The sequence below is a fragment of the Geotrypetes seraphini genome, chromosome 17 (assembly GCF_902459505.1).
Source record: "Geotrypetes seraphini chromosome 17, aGeoSer1.1, whole genome shotgun sequence".
Classification (NCBI taxonomy): domain Eukaryota; kingdom Metazoa; phylum Chordata; class Amphibia; order Gymnophiona; family Dermophiidae; genus Geotrypetes; species Geotrypetes seraphini.
In genome coordinates, this window is record NC_047100.1 from 14,531,850 (window position 1) to 14,548,183 (window position 16,334).

Consider the following 16,334-nt stretch of genomic DNA (forward strand, 5'->3'; position numbering starts at 1 on the left):
GCAGATGCACTCCAGACTCAGCTCCAATCTCAACAGCTTTTCAAAACCCGTACAAAATGCTGGGTTTTGAAAAGCCGCCCAGACGCCTGGACGGTCCTCCAAAAAGAGAACATGTCCAAGTAAATCTGGATTTCTGATAACCCTAGGCATAAGCAAAGCAGAAACATTGGCAAAAGCTTATAAAATATTGAGTAGCATCTTGATTGCAAAGGATGGGGAAAAATTGCAATGAAAAAAATAGTATACAAGCAAATACTTTAGTAACAAAGCACTGTGGAGCTTCTGCCCTAAAGGCTTAAAATTAAGAACCTCCCCAAAGTCCCCCAGTGCTTGTATTTTTCCCACAAGGCGCAGTTTTCAAAATGTCCTCTCTCTGAGACAAAGTCTGAGGATCTTTTATACCTGTGTTTATTTTTTCCTTTTCTTCTTCTGCCATTAACCTGTTAAAAGAAGAATTCTTGGCTTTCACTTCTCTTTTAAAGAAAAAAGGTGTCAGAGTGATAGTGACTGAAAAAAAAATAAAAAAATAGAGACGTTACCTGCTCTAATCCACATTTACATAAACTTTCGCCTAGGTTTTTGGTGGAATTTAATCTTTGCAGTTGGTGGCACTCAGATCTCACAGCGAAAGGTAGGTCTGAACATCCTGTCCCTTTCCTATTTCCTGGAGAAATATTTATAAATTTAGCTGCATTTCAAACACATCAAGGCATGTTCACGTTTTATTTTCAGCCAAGTAATTAATAATAATTATGTGTTCCTCATGTTATTAGTTTAATCTTCTACTCATGCCACATACTGTTTGACATAATAATGCTAAAAGTTCATATGTGCTGTAATTATAAACTAGCACTCTTGAAAATATGTCATGCACTCTTTTGATATTTTGGCTGGGCCTTGATGTTCAACTTCTGTGATATTCACGAACTGTTCTATTTTTATTTGCCATTGATCCCACTTTGTAATAGGAGAGGGGGCAAAAAGCCAGGAATAACCAAACTTCAGGGTCATATCATAACCACTACAGAAGGCGTCTTAATGTTGACTAGGACTCTTTTTTTATTGGATGATCAGAGTTTCATAGATGTGCAAGACCCATTTTGCCTAGGTCAGGACAGTCAAAATTTAATGGCGGCTATATGTGTACACATGTAAGTGCCTGGTTTTACAACGTATACTTGGAAGTGATAGATTTTTCAAAAAGTAGACATACCCCCAAAAAAGCCAGTTTAGGATCTGAGTTCTAAACTTCAAACACTTGCGGTTCTATAGGTGTTTTATAAGGCTAAAAAATTATAATTGTCCTTTCCTCACGCCTCAAATTCTCAGGTCCAAATGAGCATATTTATATTTGTGTGATTCAGAAAAGGCAGAATTGCCACCTTGGGAACTTTCTGAACTGCACAGAATATGATAAAGTCATGAAGTGGAAGAGTAACCTAATGGTTAGTTCAGTGACCTGAGAGATAGGGGAACTGAGTTCAGTTCTTACTACAGTTCCTTGTGACTCTCCATTGCCCCAGGTAAAAAATAAGTACCTGTAAATAATGGGACTCATTTTCAAAGCACTTAGACGCACAAAGTCCAATAGATACCTCAATATGTAAACTACAGATGCCTGACTTAAGTTCAACTCGTACTTAAGAACATGGTTATGGCTTCATTTGATTTCACTGAGCCGTATTTAACATAAGAATATAAGAACATAAGCAGTGCCTCCGCCGGGTTAGACCACAGGTCCATCCTGCCCAGCAGTCCGCTCCCGCGGCGGCCCAAAACAGGTCAAGACCTGTCTGAATCATCAGAAGGGGCTCCCTTGCCACCTTGGTTTCCCATTTAACTCCTGCCTTCCTATCGAAGTCCTAGCCCTCCGGTCTTGCACATGCACGACCAGGTTAGTTTATACTCATTACCTGATTAACTTCCTATACTTGTGTTACATCCCAGCTCCTCCCTCAGTATCCCACGATCCCTTTATCCCTCAGGAATCCATCCAATCCCTGTTTGAATCCTTGTACCGTATTCTGCCTGATCACTTCCTCCGGTAGCGCATTCCAAGTGTCCACGACCTTTTGGGTGAAAAAAAACTTCCTTGCATTTGTTTTGAACCTGTCTCCCTTCAGTTTCTCAGAATGCCCCCTCGTATTTGCTGTCCCCTTCAGTCTGAAGAATCTGTCCCTATCCACCTTCTCTATGCCCCTCATGATCTTGAAGGTCTCTATCATATCTCCCCTGAGCCTCCTTTTCTCCAGAGAGAAGAGCCCCAGCCTATCCAGCCTCTCGGCGTATGAGCAGTGTTCCAGCCCTCTTACCAATTTCGTTGCTCTCCTTTGGACTCTCTCAAGTATCGCCATGTCCTTCTTGAGGTGCGGAGACCAATACTGAACGCAGTATTCCAGATGTGGACGCACCATCGCTCGATACAATGGCATGATGACTTCCCGTGTTCTGGTTGCTATGCCCTTCTTTATGATGCCCAGCATCCTGTTGGCTTTTTTCGAGGCTGCTGCGCACTGTGCAGATGGCTTCAGTGATGCATCCACCAGCACACCCAAGTCTCTCTCGAGTCTGCTGTCTCCCAACAATACCCCCCTAATTTGTAGCTGAACAACGGGTTCTTTTTCCCTATATGCATGACCTTGCATTTGTCCATGTTGAAGCGCATTTGCCATTTGTTTGCCCAGTCTTCCAGCTTGTCCAGGTCCCTTTGTAGGTCCTCACACTCCTCCCTGGTCGTAACTCTGCCGCACAGTTTGGTATCATCTGCGAATTTTATAACCTCACACTTTGCCTCCTTTTCCAGGTCATTGATGAATATGTTAAAGAGTAAAGGCCCCAGCACCGATCCCTGTGGCACACCGCTCGTGACTCCCCGCCAGTCAGAATATTGACCCTTTACTCCAACCCTCTGCAGTCTTCCCGACAACCAGTGCTTGATCCATCTGTGCACATCCCCTCCCACCCCGTAGTTCCACAGCTTCTTAAGTAGCCTTTCATGTGGCACCTTGTCGAAAGCCTTTTGAAAGTCGAGGTAAATGATGTCTATGGGCTCCCCATTGTCCACCCGACTGCTTATTCCCGACTGCTTATTTCCAGGGGCATAGACTCCTGTAGCAGATTCAGGAATGATGCATGACCACATGTGGTTCTGCATGCTGTACCTTAGAGGGAACACTGCTAGACAATTGGACTTTTGGGCAGCTGGGAGCAGAGGTAAGCAGCAAGAATCTTAAAATCTACAAGTTCTGAGTTACATACAGTTTTTCAAATCTTAGTCCCTTTCCTTTATAAGAAACTGTATATAGGTATATTCCTCTTCTCATAGTAGAATGTTTCTTGACATCTATACATGCTACAGACTTTTCTAAAATCATTACTTACATGTGTATGCAGTTTTATTTATGCTCACTGGTCTTTAAATGTTATAAATACCATTTAACCCTTCCAATATCAACAGAACTTTCTGCTGTATCGGATCAATTTAACACAATCCAGAAATGATCCAAGAGACCTTGACCAGCAGTATGGTTTGATTTGTGCTTCTAGAATTCAAATGATATTTCAGCTTCCTGGCCTTCTCAAGTATCTTTCCCAATGTCCACCACCATTGAAGAGCAACATTGAATGAGGGGTTGTATCTAACAGTACTTGGTATGGGAACCAATATGAGAGAAAGGTAGAAAAAAAACAATAGAAGATCCAAAAGTCAACAGATTAAAAGAGTAATGTTTTTGAAGATACATATGGAAAGAAGAGAAAAAAGAAATTTAGAAAGGGGGAGAGGGTTTTACCCTAATGTAGCAAGTATAAGATGATACAAAGTGCCGGATTCTACAAACAGTGCCGATATCGGCAGCCGCCTAAAAAATGACCACTGATTGTGTCAATCATGGATATCTCAAACATAGGCACCAGAAATGTAGGTCAGGGTTTTGAAGGCCCACTTTTCCGGTGCCTATGTTTGATGTGATCACTTCTACGGAAGCACCTAAGAATGCCTTAGGCGTTATAAGACGCGTCCGTAGATGGAATGGTGGTGCCGTTTTGTAGGCACTTCTAGGCACCTGCATTTTTTTCTTTTTTAATGACTTTGTCAATTAAGTTGGGCGCCATTTATAGAATATGTCTCAAAAAGACTAATTTCATTTTGAATAATCCCTAATGTTCTATTTGCTTTTTTAGTCCAATGTGTAGCTGCTTTTCAGAAAAAAAAAAATGTTAGAGATTATTCAAGAATGACTGGAGAACAAAAGGGAGATTATTACTATACTTCAGTATAGGTGAAACTTCGTCTTGAGCACAGTGTGCTGTTCTGGTTACCCTATCTCAAAAATGAAATAGTAGAATTAGAAAAGGTTTAGTACCATTAATTTGGGGCGAGGAGCTTGGACAAGATGGCAGCCTGAGGCATCGTTGAAGGAGTTCAATGATTTAAAAAAAAAGGAAAGAAAATCAAAGACTCAGGTCTTTTCATCTGAACCCGGGTCTGGAGTTGTGTTACCTGGCCTGATGGATCATTTTGTGGAATGTGGGCCTGGGCATCTGGAGGAAATGTCCTCGGCAGGAAGCGGGATTGAAGTGGAGGATCTCCAGGCCTCAATCGAGGTGGTCAATCTCTCACCAGATGATCAAAGTCCGCTGAATCAATCACAGCTCCACACTGCATCACTATTGGTGCCAAGAGATGAGAGCGAGGCTGTTCTCTCCCAGAGCCGTGAGGTGAAGGGAAAGTCCACGGCGATAGCAGAGCAACTACGAACATCGCTGGATTCGGCTGTTAGTGGGTTGATACAGTTGGAAAAAGGAAGGCAGGACCCAATTGCAATTTCCTTAAATTTGGATACTGTGAGTACTGAGAAATTTGGTTCACAAATGACTCTGACCCCAATACGGAGGCCAGCTGTGTTTAACTTGGAAACAATTTGGGAGGCTATTTCAGCTCTGCAGGTCTCTCTGGCAACTCAAATACAACAAATATCATCTCATTGTAAAGGAATGCTATCTGAATTAGTTATTACAAAAAGAAAACGTAAAAGATTTAGAAAACAAAACTGGAGATTATACATCTAAATTAGAAACAGGAGAAACACAGGGTCAAACCTGGATAAGAGACAGTGGGAACATCCACTATAAATTGGAGATCTTAGAAAATATTGTCAGACGCCATAACCTCAGATTAATAAACTTTCCCATAGCATATTCAGTACCAGCTGTTGATATGTTTAAAAGATGAGGTTTTGAAGATTCCTGAATCCTCCTATCCTCCGATTTCTAAGATATATTACTTCCCTCGGAGGGAGAGAAGGTTGTCTCAGTCCAGCAAGATCTCTCGGCAGACAAGATTGGACCTAACTAACTTTCTTGAAACAATACATACCTTCTAGAATCTGCCATGAGGCTATCAATAGAGGTGCTTGGTGAAACTCATTACAAAAAGATGCAAACGACAGCCATTTCTGTGGCGGGTTCTCTGAAATGAAATGCTTTACCGGGATATTTGAGACTATGTAAAGATAAGATGTCCTTTAGGAAGCAACTAAAAACATATTTGCTTGCGAATGCTTTTTACTAGGTGGCAATATTTTAGATTTTGATAATCTGTTTTATCCAAGTTTTATTAGCTATATGCTAGTTTTATCAACAGTTGGAGTTAGGAGGATTAGGTTAAAAAAATGGCTTATTCATTGTGACTGTGTATGACAGGCTTTAAGCGGTGAAGAAATTTTTAAAATACATATATATATATTTTTTTTTTTTTTTTTGAGTTCATTAATTTTTATTGAATATTATAAGAAATTTACAGAAAGCAGTTCAAACACACAAAATCTGAATAAGACACAATGGTATAGAAAAAGTCTATATCTACAATCATTTACATACAACCAGATTAATAAAAAGAATCCAGGGTATGTGTAACTGCTAATAAAAGATATATGAAAGGCAGAAAAGCAGGGAGAGTGAAATAAGAGAGAGGGAAAGAAAGAAGGAGAAAAAGAAAAAAAAAGAGAGAGATAGATAGATAGAGAGGCAGAAGTGTCTACTGGTTAGAATGAACATATGAATCTAAGAATGACCAAGGTGATTTATTTCGCACCATGTTTGTGGAAAGTCGAGAAATCATGTTTTTCTCATATGCATAAGATTCAAATTTGTGATACATGCTCAGAGAGTTCCACCAAAAGGTGTAGTCAAGTAGCGAGGATGATTTCCAATTTTTTAGAATATGCATAAGAGCTGTTACAAACATGTCCCTTTGGAATAACCCTAAAGTTTTTTTAACCTTTTCAGTTGTCTAAATTTGTTTCAGGGAAAATAGTGCTTCCTTCAAGTACTCCTTCCAATCTGCAACCACAATCTTCAACTTAATATAATAGGCCCATTTATTGGCTCAATCCTTTCCTATTATTAAGATGAGATGATAATGTATTTCTGCTTTCTTTTCTTATAGCACTCCCCCATGATAGTAGACTAAATAGCAGTGTATAACGTGATTTATATAGTTTTCTTATTTTTCTTTTATACTATTTGGTTTGCACTGCTTATTTCTGTATGATTGCAAAAAAGAAAAAAAGAAAAGATTTAGAGAAAGACAATAAAAATGATAAAGGAGGTAGAACACTCCTTTACAAACAACTCCCTTGGAGAAAGACCCTAAGAAGAATGACTAGATTTTGAGCTCACTAGGGACAAAGTACGTATCAACAACTTTATACTATCTACTATAATAAAACCCTAAGCGCGCATGCGCACTGTTACCTGCGTGTTCCGTTTTCCGTGAGCTGTAGGTCTCTGGCAGGTAGGAGTACGCCTGTGCGCTTAGGGTTCTGTTTTCCGTGCTGTTGTTCGGTCTGGCCTACTCCCTGCTCACCTTGCCGTAGTGTATTTTTAAGTTGAAAGATGTGGCGGTGGCTCCTCTCGCGATCCCCGCCTGCGTCGGACTTCCGACGCAGCTGGGGATCACGAGAGGAGCCGCCGCCGCGTCTTTCAATTAAAAAATACACTACAGTAAGGCAGGCAGGAAGCAGGGAGCAGGCCAGACCGAAGCTTCAAAAATCCCAAGGCTTTACAAAGGTGAGCAAATCCACTGCCCGACAGAGGGCTCCATTTTGAAGCTGTGGCTCTCATTGAACTGCCAATTGGCTGGCTCCCTTGCCGAAGTTATTTTTCAGTTGAGTTCCTCTCATGAGCCGCACCTGCGTCAGAGAAGACTTCCGATGCAGGTGGGGATCGTTAGAGGAGCCGCCACAGCACCTTTAAATTTAAAAATAACTCCGGCAAAGGAGCTGGCCAGACCGCGGGAAGAGTAGGGGGGATGGAAAAATCCTGCTGCTGCAGAGGGAAATGGAGGGGGAGGGGAAAAATGCTGCTGTACAGGGAAATGGAGGGGGAGGGAATGCTGCGGCTGCTGCACAGGGAATTGGGTGGATGCAAAATAATGCTGCTGCACAGGGAATTGGAGGGGGAGGGAATGCTGCTTTGGCTTCTGCACAGGGAAGTGGGGGGAGGGAAAAAAAAGCTGCTGCACAGGGAAATGGAGGGAGAGGGAATGCTTCGGCTGCTGCACAGGGAAGTAGGGAGGGAGACAGAAAGAAAGGAAGAAAGGCACAGGGGCAGGGAGAGAGACAGAAAGACAGACAGACAAAGGGGGCCAGGGAGTGAGACAGACAGAAAGAAAGACAGCGGGAGGGAGGGAGACAAAAAGAAAAAGACAGGGGTAGGGAGAGAAATAGAAAGAAAGACAGACATATATTCTAGCACCCGTTAATGTAACAGGCTTAAAGACTAGTACAGTATATAAACTTCTTTGGTTGTACTACAGAAAAGCAGTATATTCAGATTTATGAAACCAGAAGGCAAAAACTAAACAGATTAGGGCTTTTCAGCTTGGAAAAAGACAATTGAGAGAGTTTATGGTAGATGTTTATAAAATCTTGAGTGGAGTGGAACAATTACATGGGAATGGTTGTTTTGACTTTCAAACAACACAAAAATGAGGGCACTTCATTAAAACTAATTACCAGCAGATTGAAAAGAAATTGCAGAAAGTGTTGTTTTCTCATGCAGCTCATAATTAAATTGTGGAATCTGTTGCCAGAGGATGGAGTCAAGTCAAACTAATATAGCAAGATCCAAAAAGGCCATAAAAATGTATTTGCCAGGTAGACTTGGGATCGCCATTACTCATCCCTGGAAATTAGCTATGAGAAACAGACCTGAATTTTAAGGTTTGTTGGGTATTTGTGACCTGGACTGACTAGTGTTAGAGACGGGTTGTGGGGATTTAATGGATTTTGGGCTGACTCAGAGAATAGTTAAGCTATGGAATGCATTGTCAGAGGATGTGGTAGCTGATAGCGTAGCTGGTTTTAAGAAAGGTTTGGACAAGTTCCTGGAGGAAAAGTCTATAGTCTGATATTGAGAAAGACATGGGGGAAGTCACTGCTTGCTCTGTATCGGTAGCATGGAATATTGCTACACCTTGGATTATGACTGTGCTAGCTCCATGTACTGAAAATGAGGAGCAAAAAGTTTTTCTGCGGTCTCTTTTTCTCCATTTGTTTTTTTGGCTCTCTATCACAGCTGTCACATACTACTATAATATTGTTTGTATGACTAAATTATAAGGGCCTATCTTTTTAGATGCCATTTAGAGAATTTCCCCCTTAGCAAGATGCACGCATAAATCCAAACTCTTGCCAATTAATGATACTAATTGTTAGTGGCCAATTATTGATGCTAATTGGCTCATGACTCAATCAAGTAGTGCATACAAATTGAACATGCACCCAAATTTGTATGCACCATATATAGAATCTGGCAGTTACCCTCCCCCCCATTCTATAAAGTACACCTAATGTTAGGCACATACATAGGCGCGCCTAGCTGATGTACCAAAGTTACCCCTACCCCCCTTTTTTTTTTGTAACAAAGCCAAGTTAGGCTTTTTTATCGCTGACTGTGGCGGTATTAGCTCCGACACTCTTAGGAGTTCTATGAGCGTCGGAGCTAATACCGCTGTAGCCAGTGTTAAAAAAAAAGCCCAACTTGGCTTCGTAAAATGGGAGGAGGTAAATCGGAACTGATAACGCTAGGTAACAATTTTTTATTTTTTTTTTAATTCCTAAGTAATGTGTTCTTTCTTAATTGCCTATGCCACAGAAAGTATAGAAAATGACTCTCATTCCCCTCAGACTTTGCTTTTGTGACAAGGTCATTGATATTTTGAAATTTACCTTTTTTGCAGAACATTCCAGATTGATTCCAAGCTGAAAAAACTTAGGGTCCCTTTTACTGAGGCATGGTAGGGTATTGCTTCATGGCAAACAATATTGTAGATGCGCTGCATTTACCACGTGACAATTCAGGCGGTAAGGCATACTGTGGCTATGGGCGGAGAAGGGTGAAGGAAGGAGCTGACAACGTGCTGGCAGTGCTGTGAGCAATTAGAAAAATGCTTACTGCCACCAATTGAATATTTACTATTTATATACCACTTATGGCCTAAGTGGTTAACACTCAAAACCTTTAATTATTTAATGTATCACACAAATTCTCCCAATACCTATAGGCTATTGCCAAATTGGAAAATCTCTACTATATATATATATATATATATATAGACCATGGAACTCAAGTGTCTGCTGGTGTCACCCTTAGAACTAGTTTCGGTGAACACCCACTCTGCAGACTATCATTGATCCAATTGTCTATTTTATGAAATTTTTCTTTTAAATTTTCTTCTTGTTTATAAATACATAAAAAGCAATAGATGTCATACATCCATAGATGGTAAATCATCTACAGCATATTACTTAGCTTTAATGTAGCTTCTTAACCAGCCGCCCTGAGCTGTTGTTACATTCAGATACTCAAGCATTTTTCTGTATCTGTTCCGAAGGGCTCACACTCTATCTAATGTACCTGGGACAAAGGGGGATTAAGTGACTTTTGCCAAAGGTCACAAGGAGCAGCATAGTTTTGAACCCACAACCTCAGGGTGCTGAAGCTGTAGCTTTAACCACTGCGCCACTCTAGAAATTAAAATGTAGTAAAAGTGAGCCAAGTATAGAACAATCAAGCCATTGTGACATCACTGATGAGGTTGGCTCTTGGGCATTGGTGGAATGAGGCATTATGATGTCACAATACCAGTTCTGGTTATCGGAGGCTGAAACTTTTCACTCCATTTATTTAATTTTCTATACCATTCTCCCAGGGGAACTCAGAATAGTTTACATGAATTTATTCAGGTACTTAAACATTTTTCCCTGTCTGTCTTGGTGGGCTCACAATCTATCTAATGTACTTGGGACAATGGGAGGATTAAGTGACTTGCCCAGAGTCACAAGAAGCAGCATGGGATTTGAACCCAGAACCTCAGGTGCTGAGGCTGTAGCTCTAACCACTGCACCACACACTCCCCACTGGTTTTATTTTAAACATCATATGTTCTTGCATCGTTCTGAAGTTTCCTTCTGGTATCCAGATCATAAGGTCCCTGATACAATAGTCTGATCCAGAAGCTAGACAACAAGGAAGTCATTTACATGTGTAAATTGCAGTGTTTACAGATGTAAATGCCATAAACATGTAAACAGTAATTTTAGAAAGCTGTTATTTAAAAGCCTCAGCAGGCACTTGCTGCACGTGCTTTTGGCGGGCCAGAAAAATCTACGTGTGTCTCTGAGTTTGCAATAGCACTACACAAATACTTTTTAAAATATGGGTGTCTGCATTTACACTGGGTTTGAGGCCAGCATAAGTGAAATTATGCATGGGACCTGGAGTTTGCATTACGTAGTGATTGAGGTGGCAATTGTGCTTAGCTCTCTGGTATTTAAAACCCTACCTCACCCCCCTCCCCCCCCCCACACACACACAAAAAAAAAATTCCATAAAATGAGTTATTTCTCTCAGATCCTTAACTGCCTGATCCTGGATGATCAGTTTGGTAAAATCTGTCACTTACCATATATACTTGAATATAAACCGGGACTTTTGGGCCCAAAAATGGGGGGTCCAGGTTTATATTCGAGCCCATACATCCCCTTTCAAAATTATTGCAGGCTGCCGCAAGGCTCTGCACACTGCCACCCTCCCTGTCCTAACCTCATACCTCTACTGGCGATCCCCAGTGGAGGTGCAGCAGGCAGGAGCAAACTTTCAAAGTTCCTTCCCCGCTGTTAACAGGCTTCCATGAGTGTCTTAGGCCACTGAGAAGCCCGAGCAAGGCAATTAACCGGTATTCAAGCAAACGGCACTCTCACCCAACCAGCAAAAAAATATCCCCGAAGCAGCAGCAGTCCTGAGCCACCAATCCCCCCTTCCTCCTTCCCCAAAGCAAAAGCAGCAGTCCTGAGCCGCGACCCCTCTCCGTTCCTCCCTCCCTCCCTCACTTACTGAAGCAGGAGCAGTAGCCTGGCAGCACAGAAAACAGGCTGCTCCTAGCCAGGCCTGACAGGACCTTTCCTCTGATGCATCACTTCAGACATGCCAGAGAAAAGGCCCTGCCAGGGATGGCCGCGAGCAACCTCTTTCAGCCCTGCCACTGCTTACCAACTGCTGCTGCTGCTTCAGTAAGTGAAGGAGGGAGGGAGGCCAGACCAGCATGGAGGGAGGAAAGGCATCCGGAGGGGGGGGACCATAAGTGTGTGGGGGCCTGGGGGGTGGGTCCAGCAGGTGCAGGAGAAGATGGATGGACCCATAAGTGGGGAGAGAAGGGGGAAGGGAGACAAAATTATTTTACAATAACTCTCAAGCAACCAGAAACTACAGTTATCTGGCATCCACAAATTCCCAGCTGGATAGCTGAGAGTTTAATGATACAATATTACAAATAGCTCCACATTCAGCAGAACCTTTTGCAAAATAGGTTCAAAACAGGAAACCGAGAAGGTCCTGACTTGGACATTGCATTTCCCACCTGGATGCCATGTGAAAAACTAGGCTTCAAAAATATTAAGCTGCACCAATTAAAAAAAAGAAAAGAAAAAAGAGCACCTTATTTTAGACCACTTTCCAAAACAAAAGAAGGCTTATGAGATCACTCTATGCTTGCATATGGGTGTGTTTGTGTGTATGCACGCACGCACATGTGTGTGTCAGGCCTAAAGACTTTGACAAGGGTGTGTGGGTTTTGGGGGGGATGGGGGTTGGAAACTTGAATATATGCACATCAAGGATGTACTCATTTCAGAAATCTGGTTTCTGGCTGGATGGGTCTCATTTTCTGTGTATGGACCTTTCATTCTGTGCATTCAAGTGATTTAAAATGGCACTCCAAAACTCACATATTTTGTATCAGCCTAGCTTTTCCTTGAGTGGCACGAGGTAACACAGTGCTCGCAGACCCCCACAGTTCATACGAGGCAAAAGCTTTTTAGCTGTATGTAGATAGACAGCTGGATAAACAACCTGACAATAATAACGTGAATGAAGAAATACTGACTCTTTTATGCAGATTGAACAGATCAAAGTTATTATTTCACACCTTTAAACCTGTTTTTAGTTTTAGCTCAAAGCATTCCTCAAGATTAAAGTGATGCCTTAATTTGCTATTCCTGACTTGCATTTTATTAAGACCGTTTTGATATTTCATGGCATCTGTTCAAAATCAACACTAGACTGACAATATGATTTAACTTGTTCCTAAGATAACAACATACCAAATTAGAGTACTGTTTTGGTAATTTGACTACATTTGCATCTACTCACTTAAAGCATAATTCAGCTTCTCTCTCTGTAGTTGTGTACAGATCATAGGTGTAGATGTGAAATAAAAACACTTAAAACTGAAAAATTCAGTTAAGTTATGAGGATTATTTTAGAAGACTTATGTGTGATTTCTACATATGAAAGACAACTTCACAAAGCTGCTATTTACATAAGGAGAGCCATGCTACATAGAGATTTCGAGGGGGTATGTGGTTTGGGCACATATTCCTCATAGGGTAGAGTGTGGCACAGTGGTTAAAGCTACAGCCTCAGCACTTTGAGGTTGTAGGTTCAAACCCACATTGCTTCAAGTGACCCTGGGCAAGTCACTTGCCCCATGTACATTAGATAGATTGTGAGCCCACCAGGACAGACTAGGAAAAATGCTTGAATATCTGAATAAATTCATGTAAACCATTCTGAGCTCCCCTGGGAGAACAGTATAGAAAATTGAATAAATAAATATTGTGAAAAGTTTCAGCCTCTAATAACTAGAACTGGTATTGTGACATCATAGTGCTTCATTCCAGCAATGCCTAAGAGCCAACCTCATCAGTGATGTTACAATGGCTTGATTGTCCTATACTTGGCTCACTTCTACTACATTTTGGTTTCTAGAGTAGCACAGTGGTAAAAGCTACAGCTTCAGTACCTTGAGGTTGTGGGTTCAAATCCACGCTGCTCCTTGTGACCTAGGCAAGTCACTTAATCCCCCCATTGCCCCAGGTATATTAGATTGTGAGCCTGCCAGGATAGACCGTGAAAATGCTTGAGTATCTGAATAAATTTATATAAACTGTTCTGAGCTCCCCTGGGAAAATAGTACAGAAAATTAAATAAATAAAATTTCCCAAGAATGTATAAGTTTAAAATTGTGCTTGCTTTAGTTTATATGAGAAATTAAAGGAGTCATTTCCTCAACTCCATGTAGTTAACTTCAGCCTCTGAAATGAAACCATGTTAAAATTATGGCTTCATTACTTAACTGGCAGCACAAAAGCAGCACAAACCCATAGCTAAAATGAGGGCTCACCAGCTTGCTGTATAAATGTATGTGGTTGACATAATTATATTAGCATGTCTTTTATAACTTACATGTGTACTTTGTGATGTTTCCTGTGCTCTGCTCAAAGTCCTCCTCCAAGCAGAAAGAGGACAAAACTCTGAAGACATGCCTAGATTTAGGTCCCTAGAGGGCACCTAATCAGACCGTATTCTATAAGAAATCAGTTTTTGGCATTAACAACTTAAGCAAGACTACTTCCGGCAAAGGCTCAGCAGGATTGACTAATACCAGCATTTGACCTTGTAGATCATTCGTTATCGTTACTAGGTCTGTAATGGGAGGGAACGTGGTGCACCCTCTCGATCTTGAAATCCTTGCTGAAATTAAGGTCCAGGATTTTAGGAATGTTTGTATCCAAGTAATGCAGCAGATCACTATCATTATGACCCTCAGGCAAGCCCAGGATACGAAAGTTGCAGCAGTGAGGTTTGTTATTTGCCTCTTCTAAATCTTTTTCTAGTTGTGCAGTTTGTTTCAATTGCCTGCGGAGGTCTATCACGTTGTTCATTTTCTCCATTTTGGTTTTAAGGAAGAGTACATGTGTTTTAAATTGCACGAGCTCTGGTGTCAATGTTGCCAGGTTTTCTTTGGCTTCAGCCATGTCAGCTTTCATGTCAGACGAGCTCATTCGTGGATTTTAATTTGGCCAGAATTTCCCTCGTGCCACAGTCTTCCGAGGAAGGTAATGGGGTTTTGGATGGTGAGATAGGCTCTGGCTTGTTCCTTTTTCCAATCTTATTTTCTGACATGGTATTCAATTTGCGATATGATGATGCAGACAAAATGTTCATAAAACGTTGCTGATAAAGCTTAAACTCCATTCTACCAAAAACTACACTGGCATCCTGTCGAGGGAAGAGTTCTCTTCAAATTTGGATGCTTTGTCTATAAAGCCCTACATGGCCTATCTACCTAACTGTTCAATTCTTATTCTCGTCACCAAGCCACTCCACATGTTCACTCCACATGTTTACGATCATTTTTTTACCTACCCTTCAGTCAAAGGCTGTTCTCAGAAAAGATTCATTAACTGAATCTTATCATACCAAGCCGCTTCCAGGGATCCTGAACTGGGCCAAATGGTTAGAATATGAACATCATATATGCATTTTAGAAAGCTATTAAAAACCCATCTGTTCTTAAAATTCTTGTAATCCCTTCAAAGCAGTATATTGATGTGAAACTATTGTTAACTCGTTGATGCCAATATTCTATCTATTGTAGCTAACTGACAATGGTCAGCCCAGCTCTTTTGTAAACCGTATAGAACCGAAAGGCTTTTGCGGTATATAAATAAAAATTTATGTTATGTTATGTTCCTTGAAGATTCAAGATGTGTAGTCCCAGGATTTTGGGGATATGAACAGGAGCACAAGAATCAGGCTGCCATTTAGATCAGGCTCCCTCCCCCCCCCCCCCAATTCATTATCATTAAATATATTGAGTGAGGCTGGGATTTGAGTATTACATTGGTTTAGAAGGTTTTTATCTAGTAGAGTTTATAGCGATAAATTTAAAACAGAGGGGGGATACATAATGAATTATATTAAACAAATGAACATACCACAGATAAACATGAATTACAAAACGAAACACAGACTGCAGCAGGAACAAAAGGGAAAGAGGGGAAGAACTACATTATTTGGATAGAAAAGTATAATTGGGGAAGGACATTAGGAAGGGACAACTTAATGGGCCGGTGTTAGTGCTGGTTAAAAATGCATATAAAACATCCTTAAAAGGACGATCATAGGTCCAAGGCATCTTTGAACAGGAATGTTTTTAAGTTAGATTTGAAGGTGTTAGTGAAGTAGTTTCTCCTAAGGCAGCCACCTCTTATCAGTGCCAGTTACCGAATCTGACCTGATGAGATGCATTCCTTGAGGCCTTAGCATGTGCTATTGTCCATTAGCATGTACTAAGCTTTAGTAAAAGTGCCCTTAAGATATATATGTATGTTTATTAGATTCTTGATATGCCATCTTTCTGTGGTTCAACCAAAGCAATTTACATATTACTTTCTCTGTCCCAGTCTGTCTCAGTCTAACCAACCGATATTCAAAATGAGTTCACCGACCAGGATCAGCTGCTGACCAATTTACTCGTTTGTATGTGGCTATCCAGTCATTTTTTTGTGGCATTTATCTGGTTACTGCTGCTGAAGATGACTAGTTAGCACCGAAGAGGAAGCTGGATTCATCAGGGTGTTTCCAGGAATGTTAAATGGGTGGAATCTGGTTAGCTCCCAATATTCAGAGCTACCCAGACATATTTAGCACATAAATTGGACCACATAAATAGCTGTCCTATCTTTATGCACTAGCCCGTGACCAGGTAGTTCTGAATATTTACAACTGGGCATGCACTAGCAAGCATTAAAAAAAACTGAAATTCAATGCCGAAGCCTGGCACTGAATTTCTGGTTTTAGTGATGGTAGTGGACAGAAAGTACTGTCCACCACTGGCTAAATATTGGGAGAGAAAATTTTTTGTACCTGGGGTAATAGAAAGTTAAGTAATTTGCCCAGGGTCACAAGAAGTCACAGTGAAAATC

At 41.1% G+C, this 16,334-nt stretch overlaps 1 protein-coding gene across 5 annotated transcripts in view; it reads left to right on the plus strand.

The window, feature by feature from the left end:
• The window catches only part of CACNA2D3 (calcium voltage-gated channel auxiliary subunit alpha2delta 3), a 797,511-nt gene that overhangs the window by 742,360 nt on the left and 38,817 nt on the right, over window positions 1-16,334 (plus strand). For 4 of the 5 annotated variants that reach the window (XM_033926567.1, XM_033926569.1, XM_033926565.1 and 1 more), the window contains one exon: window positions 576-631. The exons of the other annotated variant lie outside the window; for it this stretch is intronic. In XM_033926567.1, the coding sequence (XP_033782458.1) occupies window positions 576-631 (56 nt within the window). The remainder of the gene's footprint in view (window positions 1-575; window positions 632-16,334) is intronic. 5 annotated transcript variants of the gene reach the window in all.